This window comes from Alternaria atra (assembly GCF_907166805.1).
Source record: "Alternaria atra isolate CS162 genome assembly, contig: 34, whole genome shotgun sequence".
Lineage (NCBI taxonomy): Eukaryota > Fungi > Ascomycota > Dothideomycetes > Pleosporales > Pleosporaceae > Alternaria > Alternaria atra.
Genome location: NW_025091333.1, coordinates 213741 through 234721, shown reverse-complemented (window position 1 = coordinate 234721; position 20981 = coordinate 213741). Strand labels below are relative to the sequence as shown.

At 51.7% G+C, this 20981-nt stretch overlaps 3 protein-coding genes across 3 annotated transcripts; 1 reads left to right on the top strand and 2 right to left on the bottom strand.

The window, feature by feature from the left end:
• Window positions 1–3066: 3066 nt before the first annotated feature.
• On the bottom strand, window positions 3067–3813 carry ALTATR162_LOCUS10521 (uncharacterized protein; the record flags this gene model as incomplete). The annotated part of the gene is made up of 3 exons (XM_043318157.1): window positions 3067–3260; window positions 3308–3748; window positions 3801–3813. 3 exons carry the CDS (start codon window positions 3811–3813, stop codon window positions 3067–3069), a joined length of 648 nt encoding a protein of 215 aa, XP_043174092.1.
• A 604-nt stretch (window positions 3814–4417) lies between these two features.
• Window positions 4418–9050, top strand: ALTATR162_LOCUS10520 (uncharacterized protein; the record flags this gene model as incomplete). The annotated part of the gene is made up of 5 exons (XM_043318156.1): window positions 4418–4752; window positions 4799–5000; window positions 7551–7833; window positions 7883–8691; window positions 8742–9050. 5 exons carry the CDS (start codon window positions 4418–4420, stop codon window positions 9048–9050), a joined length of 1938 nt encoding a protein of 645 aa, XP_043174091.1.
• A 5806-nt stretch (window positions 9051–14856) lies between these two features.
• ALTATR162_LOCUS10519 (uncharacterized protein) lies at window positions 14857–16334 on the bottom strand (the record flags this gene model as incomplete). Its single annotated transcript, XM_043318155.1, has 2 exons — window positions 14857–16021; window positions 16072–16334. The coding sequence occupies 2 exons, from the start codon at window positions 16332–16334 to the stop codon at window positions 14857–14859; spliced, it is 1428 nt and encodes a 475-aa protein (XP_043174090.1).
• Between the last annotated feature and the right edge of the window lie 4647 nt (window positions 16335–20981).

The following is a 20981-nucleotide window of genomic DNA, read 5'->3' as shown; positions in this document are numbered from 1 at the left end:
TTTCGCAAGATTGGAACAAAGCCCAAACAGCCCCCAGACCAAGGACATTTAGTAGGATTGGTTTCAATCAAGCCGTGTATCAATGATCGAGCGCAAGAACTGAGTGAGGCATGCAACCTAGAAACGGATTTCAGACCCAATCCTTGGGAGGATCGCTATCCAAAACGTTACATCGCATCACTTGAACGACTGATGAAGAGACGTCTGTTTATCACCTCATCGGGTCATCTCGGTCTCGGACCAGCAGGCATGATGGCTGGAGACTCGATCGTGATTTTGTTTGGTGGAAATGTACCATATGTATTGAGATCCCTCAGTGACAATCAATGGCATTTTGTCGGTGAGTGCTATCTTGACGGGTACATGAACGGGGAAGCGCTCGACAACGAGGGTAAAGGTCCACAAAGCCACAGGTAGGTTGAACTAGTGTGACAGGTAAGAAGTCCATCGAGGGATAAGTTTGAGCAGTGCAATTACTCTCATCTTCGTCAACATTGGCATCGGGCCGTATGGATGTGGTGAGTTTTGTCGGGCGAGGAAAACTAGAAAGAAGAATGTTGGGGACTACAGCTAGAAAGAAGCAAGCGATCGCTCCAGCTGGTGCTAGCCTATTTTGCCGTAGAGCATGCAGGAAGTCTGAACCTGCGTTTGCAGACGATTTAGCGAGCTAAGCTGGAAAAGTAACGACGGCGGTGAGAATGTATTTGTTCGCGACTGTGCTGGACGACAGCACAGGGCATGTGCATGGACCTAGTCCAGTCCTTTTTCTACTGCAACGAAGAGATTGAGGTGTGAGTCGACCAATGTCGAATCAATCGGTTGACGCGCCACCTTGTTATGATTATGCAGCTTCCGGGAGCCATCATTTACGCGTTAGCAAACTCATTCATTCCTCAAATGTTGGACGCGACAACTGCTCAATGGGTATTTGATTTGTTCATTATTACCACGAAGCCTAGGAATATAGGCATTCGCACCACGGTGCAATCCCGTTAGGGAAAACTCGTGTTATCCTATACGCGAATACTCAAACACATTATACACAAGCTCTTGCCCGTCCAACATACAGATCTATGACTTCGTATCGGGGGTCATGTCTTGTCCTCCTTCATATCGTACTGCTCGGCTGCGCTCCAACTCGAATCAAGGGGGGGTATCTTATGCGACGCCACGGCCGGCTTGCCTCTGTGCTGTGTGTTAGAAGAGTGCGAATATAGGTGGCTGGTGAGGCTGGGTAACGTACCTTCTTGTTGATGAACATGGCAATGACCAGGACGGCGACGAGGAAAACAATGACGAAGACGACGATGACACCGGGCTCACGCTGAGCCCAGTTCTTGTCACGCCTGGCAAGCTGGTGGAGAGCGTACTCGGCGCGAGCAGCGATAGGCATAGAGATGGCGGCCATTGTGTTTGTGGGTTTCTGAGGTGAATGTGTTAGACAGGATGTTCGAACGGGGTAGCTGAAGAGATTCCTGGAGCTGGAGAAGCACAGGCCAGCGACATTGGGCGAATGCGATTCAGTCCAAGAGAGCTATGGAGCAGAAAGATCTTCAGCCAAGGCTTGTCGCAAGACTGGTCCCGATGGCGTAGATGGGATAACGCGGCGCGCAACCTCCTAGGCAGCTCGAGAGAAAAGGCGGCATTGAGCTTACATTTACGAATTGAATCGGACCTCTTTTGAATTATCGAGCTGGATGAAGCTTTGTTTGGAAGCTGGTGATGGTAACGGAAGCTTGTCAGCGCGATCGGATCAAACCCACGGAACGGTCGCGACGGCAGAGGGACTCGGCGATGTTAATTGAATGGCGCAGGTCGACAGCGATGCAGCATCAAAGAGTGAAATCAAAAGCCTTAATAGCCAGAGGCTGATAGTCCGCTTTTAAATGCGCCGGCTCGCCGAAAATTTCTGCAGTTGATGAGGCATTTTGTTTGGCCCCGGGTCCTAGCGGGTTGGCCGGGAGCCTCCAAGCTTGCAAGGGTAGAAGCGCGAGCTTCGGCCGGGGATGGGAGCGGTCATGGAATTAGTGAACTTACGTGTGTGAGTCGCGAGAGCGTGTTGAGGTGGGTAGCCGATCGTGGACTTTGGGGATGTGGGAGATTCGGGACGAAGAGCAGCAGCAGGAGTAGATGAATGGCTGGGACCTGGCAACGCGAGGGTTGAGGAAGCTAGGATGGAGCTACCCAGCGCGGCCAATGGCGCGACATGCCATCATTTCGTCGTAGATGAGCCGACGATCGCCAGCCTCATGTTCGGCAGACGTCAAGGGAGTTTGCACGTGTTGATTCACTGTTTTCCAACTTGTTTACCTAGTTCGTACGATAACAAAGAAGGCCCTCTGCGCAGCTTCACCGGTCCCTTTACCTGGTGATATCCACTGTAGCTACTCCCCATGGACGCTCCTCGCGCGCCTCCACACAGTTGCGTCTGGTTGCTGCAAGCCGCCGCTGACGCTACTCATCGGCTCCACTCGACCACGACCCCTGCCACTTATTAACCGTTCTTGTGCCGCAGAAGCAGCAACGATGTCATCGCCCATTGCTTATCTGCAGTGACTGATGAACACGCAGCGAGCCCACCCTCGGATAGAACGCCCTGGCCGTTTGACAAGTCGAACCGTGGGCTGGCAGGCAAAAGCACGCCTAGCGCACCGGAGACAAAAACAACGCATGCTAATAATGCCTCATTTCCAGACGCTCCCTCTGCCGTCAACAGGGCGACGCGCTACGCCGATAGCGCCCAAGCAGACCGGAGGCGCGTGGGGTGGCCTTGGTTCGAGCAGCCGGGATCATCACTAAGCTTCTGTTGTGCCTGTGCCCCCGCATCTTGGCGAGGCATGGCACACGAGGCGCTCTGAAACGCTGAGAAGGATCGCTATGTCACGCACACATCATCACCCGTAGCAAGTGTCGCGAGTGAGAGGCAAACATCCAGGGTGTGTTTCCATGCCCGCCATAGTGACGTTGCCCGTACAGCCAATATTGTTGTTATCAAGGATGGTGCTATAGCGTCGCACATGACTCGGCCACCGTGTGACCGATGTTGCCTGGGCATAAAACACTTATTCAGGCCATCATAACAACAGCTATGTGCAGCCACCCGTCAAGATATGCTGTCGCCCGAACCAATTCCTCCACACTCGCCCCCAGCGGTAAGACGGCACCGTGCAGCACTGCCTGTGCCAGTAGCGGACTTCGTCTGCTCGGAAACAGTGTCGGCAATATCTGGTTCAATGCTGTCCCGATGGTCTGTGGTTGCCCTGTTTCTTGTCAGCCCCATCCGGACCTACACCGCAATTACACCTACTAGACGACAGATTTGGCGTCACCAGCCTCTGCACAATTCTCAAACTCCCTGGTGCCGTTTCTTCTTGAACCCCTTCGGACGACGCATGTGGGAGATACAGCCTGACCGGCAGATGTCTTAGGTTGACTCCTTGCGGATTCAGCAGCTTTTGGTTGATGGGATTGTACAACGCAAAGTCGTGGTTCTTCACTCCATTCCAAAGCTGTGTGCTGTCCTCTTTGCTCAAAAACATGACTGTCTTTCCTGTTCCTGTTCTGAGGTAGTCCGCCTCCTTGACACTATGAATAAACAGATCATGCATATGCTTGTCGTCATTGTCGAGTTGAACGAGCTGTTCGAAAGGGAAGCCAGAGAAGTGCAGTGTGAGGCGCCACGGTAGATGTTGGCGCTCTTCCTCTGCATTATCAATCTTTTGAGCTTGCACAGCTTCTGTATCCGTGTCTGAGGGATATGCGGGCTCAGCACCAGAGTAGAGGTCGTAGAGGAGACCTACAGGATAGTGCCATTTCAACGGCACATCTTCGTAGGATAACCATGCATCTTTCGGTGTGACGTCGGGGTAGATGAGGCTGCGTGAGAAGAAGGCATGTAGTTTGTGTATGAGTAACCCAAGATAGGATATTCGTGGAAATTGTATCTGCCTCTAGTCAGCTCACAAGTCATCGAGCTGTACCGTCATCATGCAAGTATCGAGGTTGCACATACTAAGTAAGGGTCCGACTCATCGTATGTCCTACAGTCGCCCTTGTGCAGCCGTATCTCGAGCGGAACACTCCCATTCCAAGTGCTCTGCCGTAGTCTACTAGTGACGTCTCTCGAGGCCATCGAAGCGAAGCATCCAAGACGCACGTCGCCAGCCGCCGTTCTGGTAGCCTAGGCGCAGCTGCTCGATAGTGGGGTAGGTAGGCAAGGCGCGGTGGCGGGGTATGCAGGGAGCTTGGGCCTGGCGTGCAGGAACCACAAGCCTTTCGCTCGGGCGTCTCTGCGACAACCACGAGCACTTTAAATTATTTGTAGGAACATGTGCGCTGGTCGCGTCTTCTTTGTCCACAACGCATGTATCATGTGATGCCGTAGATGGGCGATCTACTTACGCAGAACAGCTGGACCATGAACGTGGCACTTAGCCGCAAACGTTCGCGCCTGACCATTGACGATGACGACGACGAGGTACCGTACCGCAGAGAGCCGTCGCCTGCCCTGCCAGTATTAGGCGAGAACTTGAAGAGATCGAAGACACAGTGCGAACTGGAAGAGCTAGACATTATAAGCCCGGAAGAAGCATGGAGCGTGGATCTAGACGCTATACTTGCTAGCAACACGCTCGCGACTCCACCAGGCAGTATGTTACAGGCGCATGACAACTGGCCAAGGTACAAGGGACAGGGGTCAATAATAGTTTTGTGCGTGCAAGGAAACGTTCAAGTACACTACGAATTGCTATGGTAAAATCATCCCGATCCCATCTGAACCACCACTAACATTCGACAGCTCCGCACTACCAGACCTTTACGCTCTCTCGCCATCCCTCCAAGCCCTCGTCCTCTGCCACGATCCTTCGACACATAGACTCTCTTCGTCTGCGCCCTTCTCGCTGCCCATAATACAAGCTGCGACACCTTCGAACAATCACTTCGTCCGCCTAGGCCTACTACATCCTCTTGGTGGAGGCAAATTTCCATTAGATGCACTCGTCGTGCTAGATAAGCAAAGTAGAAGAAGGTTGGTGCTACCATTTGGTTGGGGTGCTGGCAAACATGCGGATACGCCTGCGGGACGGAACATACAACTAAGGTTAATGGGACTACTTAAAAGTTGTGTTTCGACTTTGCAGAGGGAACCAGGCATACGATAGTACTACGCGGCACAAATGATGAGGTCAATGTGAAAGTCTGGAGTAAATCAAGGCTTTCGATAGACACGATGAAGAACGACATGAGCATAGTAGTAACATACAGACATTGTTTGACATGATAGTCAGAATTATCATAAGAATACACCATGGGCTCCAAGAGGTTTCATTAGATGTGTAGTACTACATGAACGCAATTATCCCACTGTCCTCCAAGGTATCGTAGCTAGAAGTACTGCCCGTGAACGCCTACGCCTGGACCGGCTTCGCTAAGAGCAGAGCAACACCAATACACCTGCATGTGAATCTCCGCCGCCATTGTGCCATTGGAAATACCGTCTGGGAGGCTGTACTTCGGGTCGATAACGGAACCAGTAACAATCTCAACGATCATGGGGCTGTAATATTTGATAGGAATCTCGGCAAAGTTGTCGCTCTATCAGAAGAAGGGAGAGATAAGTCACACTCCATCTTACAACGTATTTGACCGTGGTATCTATGAGGGAGTAAGCCACGGTGTGTCCACGAGTGCCAACTGAGGACTAAAATACCTCTCGTAGATCTTTGCATCGTCTGTATCCATCTTTAAGACAGACAGTTCACCGAACCGGTGTTGCAAATAGGCCATATCAGCTAGACCGGTCACAAACCGCATCTTGTTTACATCTCACATCGTATCGTGTAGAACGTTCGGTTCTTCCGATTTTAGAAGACTCGTTGCTTGACGTGTATCTGATGAGGGTGGGATCAGTTGGCGTGGTAAACGTCGGAGCTGCTGCAAAATAAAGAAACTGGTGCAATCGCTCACAGTAAATTTTAGGCAGACTAGCGCCGTATCGCCATTGGTTTGGCCCTGAAAGATAAGGAACGGCGGCGAAAGCGATGGGCAGAGATCACTTACTTTGGTGGAGTGTTGCACATTCACTTCAGATCTAGAACAAGCCACTCACTATGGGTCTTTCTAGATGCGATTGAAGAATATTTTCATCGCGGAGAGTGCGCATCTCGGCGCCTAGATACGATGGTGCCTGCTGAACGTGATACAGGTTCATCGAAAGCCTCCAACGGTCACGTTCAGCTTTAACAAGAATGACGACAGTCCTATCATGGTCGATCGTAGTACGCCGTACATAGTAGGAGTGAAGGGGATGAGTGACAAGAATAGGAGCTGACCCTAATAGAGCACGACGAGTGAGGCTCTCATATGAGTAGGCTCCCATTTTGTGGGGGTGGAAACTTAGTGGAACATGTGAGTGGATTCAATGTTTCATTTCCCGTGTGTTTGCGGTGAGTGGGCGCCTAAGTCTATGACTGATGTCTTTTGGTGTGTATATGTCCTTGTCAATTTTCGACACGTTCCGTACCTCTCTACTCTGAAATAGCTTCTCACATCAGCTGAAACCCCTGGTTGTAGAATTTCGGAATGTTACTGATCGCGCTATGCCATAGTATTGCCTGCCGGGGATAATGTAAGTATTTTTGTCGCCAGGTCTATACGTTCGATCCTGCACCTCTTCTTTCCTTTTGCCTTTCTGACAACCTCGAACTGAGAGTGGAAGCACAATTTCAGGCCATATACAGCTCTCTGGATTTGAGTGCTTAATCATTGCCAATGTTGAAGTCTACCTACGTAAGTAGGCAGTTACAAAGTGGTAGACGAAAAGACATTGAGCACAGAGGGCTGTCTGCAGAAAGCTACAGTGCGTAGTCAAGTTTCGCAGTAGCATAAATAGATTCGAACGCCCTGACTAAAAGCTTTGTTGTTGTAATGTGGCATGGGATTAGTGATAAGTGATGGCATAAAGCGTGAACGAACGTCGGTGTGAGGTCAACGATTAGCGTCTGGCATCAGCCGAGCACGCCCCCAGCGACAGCATTCGGCCGCACCATTCCATCCCCATCGAAAAAGACTAGATAACAGAAGCACCATAATTCTCTAGCTATCCACTGCCTTCCGCCACAATCAAAACGATCATTGCAAATATTGTGTTCGCGCCTGTTGCGGATCCGCACGATAAGATCGAAACATGGCTTCAGCCACCACAGTCCCTTGATAGGAGACGAACCGCTTCTACATTGTCCCTCTGGTGGAGCTTGCGAACGAAAATGGAGGGAGTAGATTACCAGATGCGGCAGGAGACTCCTAGCTCCAGTCGTCAAAGCCACTAATTCTGCTGTGATAACCTAGTGTGGGTTCAATCGACCCCACCCCACAAGCTCCGGATCGAAGCAAACGTTGATACATAACCATGTTCGCACCTTGTACAGAGTCACCATCACTACTTGAAATCCGCATGAAAACAAATGAGACTGCGGAACTACGTTAACAAATCATAATCACCCACCATGCCTCAAGTCATCAAGCTGAAAGCTCCGAATGGTCAAGAGTAGGAGCAACCCACAGGCCTCTTCATCGATAATGAATTCGTGGACTCATCATCGCCAACAAACACAATATCATCAATCGACCCTGCCACGGAAAAGGAGATCGCTGTAGTACAGGCTGCGTCCGAGCAGGATGTTGATCGTGCAGTCCAAGCAGCAAAGAAGGCATTGAAGAATCCGGAATGGAAGCAAATATGCGTTACTCAACGTGGGCGACTCATGGCAAAGCTTGCAGACTTGATGGAAGAGAACAAGGAACTTCTTGCCACTATCGATGCTTGGGACAACGGTGAGCTTCGTAGAACAGATAATTGAAGACACATGCTAAACGTCATCAGGTAAGCCTTACAGCGTAGCCCTCAACGAAGACCTTCCTGAAGCATTTTCTACTATTCGCTACTACGCTGGTTGGGCGGATAAGATTTCTGGGCAGACAATTAGTACCACCCCTCAGAAATTTGCATACACTCTACGCCAGCCTATCGGTGTTATCGCTCAGATTATCCCTTGGAACTACCCCTTATCCATGGCTTGCTGGAAACTTGGACCTGCGTTAGCATGCGGCAACACGGTCGTATTGAAAGCAGCGGAACAGACACCATTATCGATTCTCATTTTAGCTAAGCTTATCAAGCAGGCTGGATTCCCGGCTGGCGTTGTAAATATCTTGAACGGGCTTGGACGGGAAGCAGGTGCAGCGCTGGTACAACATCCTCTCGTCGACAAAGTCGCTTTCACGGGCTCTACCACTACTGCAACCCAGATCATGAAGATGGCTGCTGCAGGACTGAGGAACATTACTTTGGAGACTGGAGGCAAGTCTCCGTTGATCGTCTTTGAAGATGCCGACATGGAACAAGCGGTACGATGGTCGCACGTAGGTATCATGTCGAACCAAGGCCAGATTTGCACGGCTACTTCTCGTATACTTGTTCAGGAGTCGATTTTCGATTCCTTCATCACCCAGTTCCGCCAGCGGATCAAGGTCGTTTCTGTTATCGGTGATCAATGGAGCGATGATACTTTCCAAGGTCCTCAAGTCACTAAACAACAATACGAACGGGTGCTCTCATACGTCGACATTGGTAAATCTGAGGGTGCAAAGCTGATTGAGGGTGGAGAGGCTTGTGAAGGCAATGGCTACTACGTCAAGCCCACAATTTTTACAAAGGTCTCGCCCAACATGCGCATCTATAGAGAGGAGATTTTGGGCCTTTCGTAGTGATCGCAACTTTCTCAAGCGAAGAGGAAGCGATAAACATGGCCAACGACTCGATCTTTGGTCTCGGCAGCGCCATCTTCACAAAGGATCTTGAAAGAGCTCACAGAGTGGCTGCGGAGATTGAATCGGGCATGGTTTGGGTGAACAGCAGTCAGGATTGCGACTACAGGATACCTTTTGGTGGTGTCAAGCAAAGCGGGATCGGACGGGAGCTTGGTGAGGCAGGGTTAGAGGCCTACTCACAGTTGAAGGCGGTGCATATCAATATGGGTAATAAGCTGTAGATTTAATGGCGGGATGATGTTTGTTGTCAAAAACCCCAACAGTGCTTTGTATTTGCCTGTCCGTGCCTCAGCTACTTTCAACGACCCCGTAAACTTACTCATCAGCTCCTTCCTAGAGAGGGAAACAGGTTCCTCCACCCTCAAGATTACGCTTTACAGCAAGCTACTCGTAGAGCTATATCGAAAGCGCCGGAATGGTGTTTGTCATATTCCAAACGGAGCCTTTGGCGCCAGCGGCAACAACATGACAGATGAAGGTGTCCCAGTCGTCCAATACGGTAAACTTATCGTTAGGCTCTAACTATTACATCATTCCAATTACACCAACCGTACTTGTAGCTAAATATGGTGTCGAGAGCGGCTATGGAGTGTAGTAAAAGAGAACGCAGGGAACAAGACGATGAAATGCAAGTTGATGGAAGGGGTGATAGTCATAGTTTGCACAATTTCTGGAATAGAGAGATGGCAATCCATACTTTCCATCCTCTTGGTACAATAGCACGTGGGCGTCTCTAATAGACTTTCATTGACTGAGACACGGTAACTACGAATAAAGTTCTTGAGCAAAAAGAAATCATGTGTACCACACAAACGCCACGCAACCCCAAGTCTTAGGAATGTAAAAAAAGAAAGAAGGAAAACAACAACAAATAATGTGCATCTTTCAAACGTTCATTTCCTTTTATGCTAATGCACATTCGCGGTAAGGCGGCTAAGCCGTTACCCGCTACGCCGCGACCACGCCCCCCATCGCCCCTTCATCCCATTCGTACCACTCGTACTAACATGAGCTATTTCCCTCACTTCCAACCCTCTGCTCCTTTCCCAAGTATATGTGCACGGGTCTATCTTTTTGACGCAATCCATGACGTTTTCCATCTTGGCAAAGTAACCAGGATTCATTTCCAATTCCATGCTACCGGCTTATTTGTTGTCTCCGATTCCGCCTGATACTTCGAGACGTTGGACACGAACGCGAGCATGAGAGCAAATCCAAAACAGTGGCTGTCGACTATTCTACTCTACTATCACATTTACCCGTTATTCTACCGGCAACTTGTGTATGAGACAATCATACTCGCGCCTACTTCCCCAATCGGAAATCGATTTTGGCCTGTTCTCTGGACACAACTCGATAGCAAACAAACCAGGAGACGGTTGGATTGGTGTAGAGCGGGAAAAGGTACTGACAACAGCAAAAGAAGGCTAAAATGATTGCCACCAATGCAAATACAGCTTTGTACCTGAAAGCTGCTCTAGTATTAGCTTGCCTCTTGCCACACCCCACACACCCACACACCCACACATACGGGCAAAATACCGAGAAAAATCATCCAATATCTCTCCACGAAAGGCAATATTAGATCGAGCTACGATAAGCGAAATCTGTCACCCGCCAGCTGTCTCGGTCTGCGGACATGTATTCCTAGCCAATGGAAGCATTTCTATGTTACGCAGGTGTTCAATATCGGCGTAATCTCCCGATGGCACGAGAACTTATATCACGTACTTGCTTTTTCCGATGACAACGATATCTAGTGCTAAGTGCGGAGGTGGCTTGCGGGAGGAACACGAAGTGAGAAAGGAGGAAAGTACAGATGGGGACTTCGTGCATATGGATTTCCACATTGTCTGATTACGGTCAAGCTGATATGTCAGGATGGGGAATCCTTTGATCTAGGTCGCGACGACGACGCGCCGGTAGTGGGTAGTTGTCATTGTCGTTTGCTGGTTGTTCATGCGGGCCAGGGCATCTAGCGTGGGTTAAAAAAGAGGGGGATTGCGCATTCGAACAAGATCTCGACGATCGATCTCCAAACCTTCTTGGTCCCCGAATACGATACAAATATGCCCTATTCCCTGTACTTACGACCGCGCAATTCTGACCCGCACCTCTAATAGTTGAGCAAAATGACCATGCAAGTGAGACGGTGTGGGTATCTGATACAACATAGATCGGAGACCGCGACCTAGTATCGTACAGCGATCTGTGTGTATGGTAGAGTAATACAGGGTGTCGACACCACAAAGAGAACGCAGGGGCATCATCAGTCTTGCGCAACGTGATACAACCCTAGAAAAACCTGCATACATATCCGCACATCGGCGTTGAAGTCCAGCCAGTCGCAGCAGTCAAGGCCCTTAACAAGTTTGCTCTTGGATCGGACGAAAGCGTTGCAACCGCAGAGTCGGCGCGCGCTACAGCCTACCATCTGCATAACACCGGTAAACCTAACATTGCAGAATGTGCTCTATGAAGCAGGCCCCTTGCATCATGCCGTGAGTCTCACCCCTTATAATCGCGTGCGAAGCTTCTATACCAAGATTGAAAACTCGGCTGGATTGTACTACCGCACTTTGATTGCGGTGCACTTGGTAGCTGCGCGGTCTTCCGTTGATTGAGGGGCGGATGCAGGATTCCGTGAGCGCATCTCCTTTGTGGCACAGTTGGGGTAATGGCGGCTGAAGATGAGGTTTCGGAGCTGGTATGCACGGGACGAAAGTGTATTGATGCGGTATCGTGGACGGAGCTAAGTTTTGTCTCCGGCCTGGCTGCTGTATCTGGTGCGTTGCTGAACCAAAGTGCAAACTAGCCAATCACTTGCGTCTAATGTTGGAATGTAATTTAATGCAGCAATGATGTTATCGGTATGCTACCTGTAACGTTCTTGATAGCATTACTCGCGAACTCCAAGCCCAACCGCCGACGTTCTTGCCAATGGTGTTCAATGTGCCAACTTGAGAGAAATGCTTCGCTGCCGACCCTTCCGATTCGCTGCATATCCCAGTTCGCAAGATATCTTGTCCACCCCTGCTGCACTTTCTTGCGGTGGAATTTGCCTTTATCAGCTGCAAGCGATGCGCTGCATCGCGCTTGTAGGCGGAGTGTGCAAACCGTAGAAGGCTATACCGAAGCTCAGGTATAGACAATATATCGCGAGGAAGGTTGCTGCCGCGGAATGCTCCACCTGCAAGAAAGGCCGTCGTTCGGGCCAATGCAACCGCAGCCCGTCTCTTGCCTGTTACGACCAGGCTGCATAAAGGGCCCTGTCTTTTGACAGCTGTCATCGCCACGGTTGTGATGAGAGGCGTAGTCTTGCAGACGCGGCTTGTCCTGTGATCACGGTAGGGGTTCATTTCAGGTCCGTCTATTCACTCCGCTACTAACTGTGAGGGGGCGGATTTACTGCGCCACGAGTCAGGATGTACGCAAACCAGGAGGCAACGGGGAAATTCCGCCGGCACGCCCAACGGCAGTCTTCTCACGTGAGGTGAGATGCGCACAAGACACCCCAGTGATCCCACAACGGCTGGCGAGTCAGATTAATGTGTATTTGCGCGGGAAGCGAAAGGAACAGGTGTGTTTGGTTCTGGCCCTCAGTGGCTGATGCGCCAATCAAACAATGCATGGGTCGAGCTTCAGGGAGAGCCCGCGACTCGAAAGGCCTGTGTTGTATTAGCCTACGGCGTCAGTCGGGGCGACTCCACCCCAAGGCTACGCTCTTGCGGCTAGCGTTTCGCTGGGTCTGACGAAGGACGGTTGCGAGTACTGTCTGTGCCTTCCCGCGGTCGATGATGCATCGCCAAGTAGGGGAAGCGGAAAAGGATATGAACTGTACTTGTATACTGCTGCTGTATCAGGAAGGAATTGGCGCGTGGGTACAGTGGTGCGTCTAGAGCGTCCAAGTTCATGCATAGAAGATTGCCTTGTGCAGAAAACTTGCTAACAAATGGAGCCTTATTTCTGGGTCAGGTCCAACTGCTACGTGGCTTCAATTGTGACTTTTTGCGTCGTGGGCGGATAGCTTTACAGGACGTGAGCGACAAGGTCTTGAAGCCCAAACACCTCAGCCCCCTTAGCACATTGCAGGTGGTATGACGTATATCATGCAACCATTTCGACGCCGTATGCTGCCGAAGGATATTAAGCGGCACTTAGGCGTTGTTTTCGGCATCGCAGCCAAGATTCAAGTCCGGGTATAGCAGGTTTGCAATCACGTTACGGACCGATTGTATACCCACATTCTCAAACAACTGCCCAGGTGTTGTGACTCGACGAGCGTTCCCGTAGCCTCGCGCTCCCAGCCAGCGACACAAGCCGTTAGCACGCGCCGAGAGAGTTTTGCCTGCGCTAGAGCCTAGATCTGCAATCGGCACCCAGCGTTTCCCGAAGGCGCTGCGTGCTCCGAGCGATCGACGCTCACTATTTATACAAGAACGTTGCAAGGGCGTTCCGAGGTCTTTGAACCCAGCAACTCGGAATTGTTGCGGGTGCATTTTGTTCAGTTTGGTGAATTCTAAGCGACCGATTGGGTTTACATGGATATTTCGTGAGGCGAACATCAAAAGATCAGCAAGCAGTCGCGTGAGAGAGGCGTGGCGAAGCCCGTAAGAACGGTATCGAAAAGGTGATGATTGGCGAGGCTGATGACGCCGCCCAAGTGGACACTGATGATGAGGTCATTGTCAATTGTGGCTCGATTGTATGTGTTTGATACCTAGACCTCCGTGTACTCCCCGCACCAAGGAAAACCATGCACAATCTGCTGGGCAACACAAAACCTACTATCTGCTAGCCACATACACAAAACCAGCTCTTGTAAAATCCTTTGCCTAAGTTGCCATTACGCTGTATGACCGCATGTAAGCTGCATCCCAAATCCGCGATGATCCAGCTCAAAATCGATATTCGAGAGCATACCGGAGTCGGCCAAACTCAAGCGGCACCGAAAGACTCCGCTGTACCGGAATGGGGAAGTTGAGCGACGAATTATGATTAGCCGCGATAGCGAGTTCAACAGCGTTGGCGACTCGGGAAGCCCCGCTCGGCAGCCGTCAGCCGTGTCACCCTATCCCGTTTTTGCGAGTAGCCATGTAAGGGTGTATCTAGTCATGCAGGTAATTCGGATAGCGTAAGCTGTAACATGCCCTGAGTGTGTGATTCGCTGCTCCGCCGAGTGTGAGGCGTTGAATGATGTCGACACGCTAGAGCGCGGTTGCGATTGAATTTGCCGGCTGTTGTACATGTAAAAGTCGAGACTGCGTCAATAAAGACTGCATCCAGGTGCAAGGGTGAGCCAGAGATCGATCGGGATACCAGAACTCTGTTTCAGCGGATCCATATTGATTGATACTTTGGGTTTCGTACCGAACCGCTTTGACGCTCGTCGCTTGTGCGGGGCTGGTGCATCCTTGTCTGAGCACGGGATGCTGGGCCCCTAATGTTTGGATAAGGTTTGTGAGTTTCGCGCTTTGGTAACAGGGTCAGTAGTGGAGACTCGACTGGTGCAGCAGTCCAACAGTTGTGAAGAAGAGATCAGATTGGGTATAGTAGCAATATCGTCGAGTAATAGCTGGCGGGATAGGTACATGCTGCCGGCACCGGAGATGGGACGCGGGCGAAGGAGGTGCGAAACGTAGATGTGGAGGCGTACCATGTACATCAGGTGATACATAGCACCATGAAACGTGCAGATCTGAGCAGCAACATGATAAATGCTACTCATCATAGAGAGCCATAGTGGCGTAAAAAGGATGACGCCGGGAAGAGGAAGACATTGCCAAGAATAATAACGCCGATCTTTCTCTTATCCCATCTCTTCCGAGCAGTAAACCCTTACAGTACCAAATGCCAAAAAATAGCAGCCAAGGCAAAAGCGTGAAGACGACCGGATGGGGGGTATAGCGGAGGATCTTCTTTTGCTGTCATGAACACCAACCCAAATGCAAATGCGGACGTGAATCGAATGAGAACTTTCGTGTGCGGAAGCGTAATCGTGAACGGTGTAATGTAGACATTAGTGACCTAAGCCGGAGCGGTGGGGCGGACGGGTGGTGTCGGGTTGGATGGGGGGTCGAATGTTACTACTTTTCGGTACTTGGAGGCTTCGTGAGGTATCTCGGACTTTCGCTTGGCAGAAACAGGATAGGTTGGAGGACTAGGAGGTGAAGGGTCTTCTACGCTTCTGCTCCGTGACTTATGGGCGGCTTCCGTCTCAGGCGGACTAGTTGCAGTCGCAGCGCACATCTGATGTTGGCGTACCCAATGTGCATACGCTTCGTCGGCGTACTTTGTGTGGTTTTCTAGTCGTTTGATATAATCCTCCGTCAACCTCGTCTGTTCGCGTATGTTTTGTGCGGGCGAACTATTACGAAATTGATTCTCTCCGGGTAAAGGCCGCTTCCAGCGAACACCACAGTTCTTGCATCGCTCGACTTGCGGCGTATTTTGCTGAAGCTGCGCCGAATCCTCCATAGGGGGAGGAGCTGCAGTGGTGATGGCCAAGATAGCTTGCTCCACAGAAGGCTTGATAGTGTGCTCAGGCGATGGCTGTTCTTCGGGAGTCTCCACTGGCACAGGGGCCGTCGGATGAGGGTCTGGCCGGGGTCTTTGGTTGGGCGGCATGTTTTCCGAGGTGTAGACGGTGTTAAATCTTACGTTGTAGCGTTGATGTCGTCCACTGCTGTTTGTTTGATCCAATGTAGGAGATGGTAATGGTCTCCTGGATCCGGAATCTGTGTTGGCGTCTCGCGCTTGCTCTGGTGACCTGGAAGATTCTGCAAAAATGTGGGCGTCTGAAGATAACGAGGGCGAGGTTGCACCGTTTTGGTTGCGGGTTCCTGTCTCTACAGGTGCCTGGTTTGAGCGGTATTCGCTCGCTGGGGAATGAGGAGAAGCGTTGGACTGACGGCCATTACCCACAACAGGGTGGAAATAAGAAAAGGCAAGAACAGCTGAAGGGAGAGAGGACTCGGCTTCTTTGGAGTTGTCGAAGCGGTGCTGGGAGATGGCAGAGTCTTGGCGAACGTTGACAGTTGGTGGTGGCTGCGGTGGTGCAGCGTCTTGCAAAGGTCGAGATGAACCAAATGACGAGACTGCCGGGCTGTATGATGCGGCAGTCGCCTGTGGTAATGAAAGAGAAAACCTTTGATGTTCTGGTGCAAGTGCTGGAATTCTGGTGTTGGTGGGGCTGCCCAACAAGTCAGCACGCTTGCCGCAGGCTCTGTCACGGCTACTTACCTGACATGCGGGCTCGAGTGATTGATTGCTGTGAAAGAGGCCGACGAATTCGAATTCGCAAAGTCCAGCGCAGCGAGCGTCGTCGGCGGCGTGGGTTGCGAGACAGGCCGGTCGGCTGGCGTAGGCGGCGGCACAGAGTCACGCGGACGTTGCAGGACTGAGTCGGACGACGACGATGTCAGCTCAGCAAAGCTGGGGAGGGTTCGGGGAAAGTGGTTGGAATCGGGCTGCGGGTGCCTGCGTGGATGCCAGTCGCTCCCCATCATGGCATTCGGTCGTCTTAAGTTTGAATCTGGCGGTCAGGCGGCGGTGATGATGGGAGTTGAGGAAGAAGAGCAGGGTCGCACAAGGAGTAGGGTCTCACGGGAAGAGTGGAAAGGGTCTAGTATTTCCAGTAACTCTTGTGCAGCTCCGCTCAGGAAGAAGCGGCTGGAGGCCCCCGTTGAGGGGCTTGGGACAAGGGCATGTCACTGGTTTGCGCAGGCTGCGGGGGAAGGCGCTGCTGCACTGTGAAAGAGAGCTTTGGGGCCCACTTGAGATGGCATGCAGCGGGGACCTGATGCCGTCAACGAACCCATGTCGACCCATGTCGCCCACCCACAGCCACCCATGTCGCACCCATAGCCACCCATGTTGCCAGCATGGACCTCGCACGGCGGGACGCCAGACGCGGAAGCGTGCGAAGGCGCTAAGGGGCTCGGGGCAGACGGCTGAAGATCCGCTTGTGGCATGCCAATCTTGCCAGACTCGAGCCCTGCCGCCGGCCCCCCGACGAGCACAAGACAGGACATGGACGACACTGAACACCATGCTCCGGATCCGAGTGACACCAGAAGCACGAGTACAGTGCACAGCGCACAGGATCCTCGACCAGCAATCGGCCCGCCAAAGTCGACAGGTGGGTGTCTTGCTGTGCAGCGACCTGTCCGGCCTTGTGCGCCCACTGCGGCTAGCTGCTTACCTAGCCATGCCCCACGTGACTCCTCCCGTACTCTCCCTCCAATCTTAGACGCCGCCTGTGCCACTGTCCAATGTGCCTCTCTGCCAGGGTGTTCCTTTGCTTCTTTGGACGACTGCGGCTGCATCCGAATGAACGCAACTGTGGGCTTCCCGTCTCGGGGACGAACGCGCCGCGAGAACGAGGCTCTGGACCGGGAAATGCGACACTGGAAACACAACGATGGGAAACGCGACTCCGAAAACGAGAGCGATGGCCAAAGGCACCGCTTACCACCTGTTGACGACTGTGCCGCCCTCAGGCGTTCGATGGGCCCAATTACTCCTGGCAACACCCGCCAAGCGCCTCACCAGAAAGAGTGGCAGCACCCCAACTTGCCCGCCATATCTGGACTTCTTCCTCGGACTCCCAAAGCCGTTAGCATTTAGCCCTCATCTAGCCATTTGCTGTTTCGGCTAGCACTCAACGGTGTTTGTGGCGCCAAACGGTAAGCTTCAGCTGCACCCTTCTGACGCATTCAACGGCCATCTAGTGCCCTGCAACCCGACTCTCGCCCCATTTGCTTCACCGATGGGACATGGGCGACCCTCATTTACCGGACCGAATGGGATCCGTCCCGCGCTCGCGCCCTTCGACCAAGTCAAAAGTGCCTTTCCTCGGTATACCGACCGCAGTCTGATTGGCCCACAACCAGTCCCTGCTTCCAAACTTGACCGATAACCACGCTTTCGAAGGACCTCCTCGTCTACACACTTTACCACCCGGACATTTTTTCAGAGGCACTAAGCGGTGTGCATGAGCAACAATCGAGTCAAACTATTTCCCCGTTACATTGTGCGCCGAAATGACCAGATCAGTACTTGCCCGTAGTGACCTTCGGGTAGTTGCATGGCGATCCTACAATGCTGTCAGCCTGCTACGCCGCGAAGGAGGATCCTCTATCAGTATCAAAATAGCTCTTTGTGTGGGGATCATTCATCCGTTACGCTACACCTACTAACTATAACGCGTGTTTGGACAACCGACAGGACATGCAACCCCAAACCTGCGGGCGATAATGCAAGTTCTTCACGGCTCTAGCCAATATGACCATCCCGTACATTCGACTATTGGCAAACGAGTCGTCCGCTTCTCAAAGAATCAAGCGCCACTATGAGACGCCGCGGTTTACCCACGGCCCGAGTACATGAGTCTGTCATCGGCTTGCTCAACTTTTCCGCAAGTTTCACGAGTGTTTCCTGCTGTGGTACAAGGTCATTATCCTGAGGAGTTACACCGCAAGCCAAGGTGCTCATCACTAACCTAGGCCGAAGCCCAAGTCGGTTGCTTCGCCATCGACTGATTGCTCTGTCTGCAGACCAATGAACCGATGCCTTGCTTGCATTCATCCTTTGCTTGCATAACGGCATGTCTTATCGCGACCAGACCTACCTAGTGGGCTCTCATCACTCGTCTCATGTAGCCATGCTCATCACGGACATCTGTATAGGACACGTACGTTGCTCGCATGGGCACATCGTACCTAGCGAGTCCGTAAATGCGGTCGAGCCAAGTGAGTGCTAAGCCCTAGACTCATACTCACGCTAATCCCTGCTACGGGAGTCCTCCCCCGCCTCGCGTGCATCACCTCATTAACGCTAATCCCCTCACAAAGATCGACGTTGAAGAAATGTTGGACCAATCAGTTCAGATGCTGCACCAGCAATGTTTGGCTCACAGCGGCAGCCTTGACCCACCTGTCTCTTGTAAGCTTTCTCACGTCCCTGTGGCGAGTTTCGCCATCAGTTATTCGCTTAGGCATGTATGCGTGCCTGCACGACATCGAAGGATCGAAAGCTTTGAGATGCACAACACTCCCGACTTGGCTAGGTTGAAGCAATCTGCGCAACTATAGTCAGAAAACACAGGAAGCTCAAGCCTACTAATCTCATAATAGGTCAAGCCTATACTGGCCTCGACGCGACTGACTCACGCATCGAGGGTGCTCAATACTAGATACCATGTCTTGAGCGAGACGGCACAATTGCTACCCTCACATCATGTTTAGATCTCGCCTGTTCGTGCCTGGCGATGGCTCGCATGCGTTATCTGGCAGGCAGTGCAGCTAGCCCCGTTGACGCGAACATCTATACCTCATTTGCCCGTCAGCATACCTATGGTAAATTGCCAACACTGCATATACGCGAACAATGCCATGCCCAGCAGGCACGAATGCGATTGGCCTGTAACACTGCAGAAGACAGACCCTGACCAAGTGATGGCCAATTAGTCGCTGCAGCCTTGGACTGCGAACTTGAGAGCTGAAAGACTGTCACTCTGCACACTTTCGGCCCTTCTCGTAGGGGGCGCCCCTCTCACCCATCCTTTTCGAGTGACAACCCACTATGCCTCGGTTCCTTGTCGCCTGATGATGGACAGTTAACGACAATATCACGCATGTGCCGCTTACGCAAGAGTGCTTACCTCCAAGGATGATCCAGGCCATGCCTCTGTGCGCAAGGCCATTTTGATCACCTACACCGATATTGTGGCGACAGACTCGATATCAGGACCGCCCCTTCAACCCTTCCTCAACGGTGTCTGGCTTCATCCTAAGCATTGACCAAGCGTTTCAAGGCATTTATTCTGAGCTGTGGGGCGCCATACGGGCCGCATCCGTACCTTAAACCAACATCTAAACTTCATGCGAGAAGCGGTGTTACGCATCGTTCCTGAAACCAAGCAGGGCTTGTGGCAAAAGTGAAAGGAAGATGATTCGTGGTTGGTTGTGCTGACTCGAGCCTTTGCCGCAGGAAGCCGACGGCATAGTCAATGCATGCATCCAACGGCGCAGTAGCACAACACCACGAAGTTATCGTAAGGATGATCGTAGGGATGATAAGCGTCCGAATGAGGCAGTTCTCATAGGTATCAACGCGCTGATAGAGAGTACTAACACATCTTCGGTATCTAGATTTTGTTTTTCCACTGACTTGAGCCGACATGCACAGCCGCGTGTCCGAACTGAGTAAAGACACGGGTAGCTACAGTGCTTCTTTATGCACGACATTCTGATCGGTAGACACACAAAAGCAAGCGACTGTTTCCTTCGCAAGCATCCGGCCGCCTGTCAGTCGACGATGGCGCAATTTGAACCCTCTTCTTTCGAGGAACAAGAAGGCTGATCACGCCAGATCATCCCGGGAGAAGGAACAAATTCCTGGTGTAAGCTATTGGCACAAGGCATAATATGTAACCGATGTTATCGAGAATTGTAATCTGCATGCTCGTTGTCGATAGGAGTCTGCGACTACCACCAAGGCGCGTCCGTCTATACTCAATCTGCTCAAGATGAGCATTTACGCGCCTACGCAGCAGAAGGATTACACGGCTACACTATCTTCCACCGGGAAAGACCCTGTCTCGAACACACACACTCACGGCCTATCTTTCATCCACCTGACCTCCCTTCCATGCGCCTTACCTCAGCCTCCAAGTCCCGGATTCGCTTGTGCATGCAATCCATCTCGCCGTGATTCGCCTCAACCTCCTGTTTCCGTTGCTGTTTCAGAAATAGACAGTCTTGGTTTCGGCTCTGTGCAACCGACAGCATCTGGTGCAACTCTTGCTGCATAGCGCTAGTGTCGCTACGAACAGCTGCAATCAGGAAGCGCGCGGAGAAGGCGTCCTCTTGTGACATGCTGGTGGCTGATGATGATGATGATGACGATGACGATGATACGACAACGCTTGTTGTGGGTATTGGCGTGGAGAGTCTGTTGAGGCGCGGTGGCGTGGAGAGCGACTGGGCAAGAGCGCATCGGTGAGTTGTTTGGATCCTACGATGAGTGTTGATTCGCCATTGGTGAGATGATTGTCAGACGTGTCTGATTTTAGAGGTTGTCGTTGAGGTAGGTAGTGAGGAGGAGGAAGAGCGACGTGGCAAAGAGACTAACACTGATGAAACAGGATA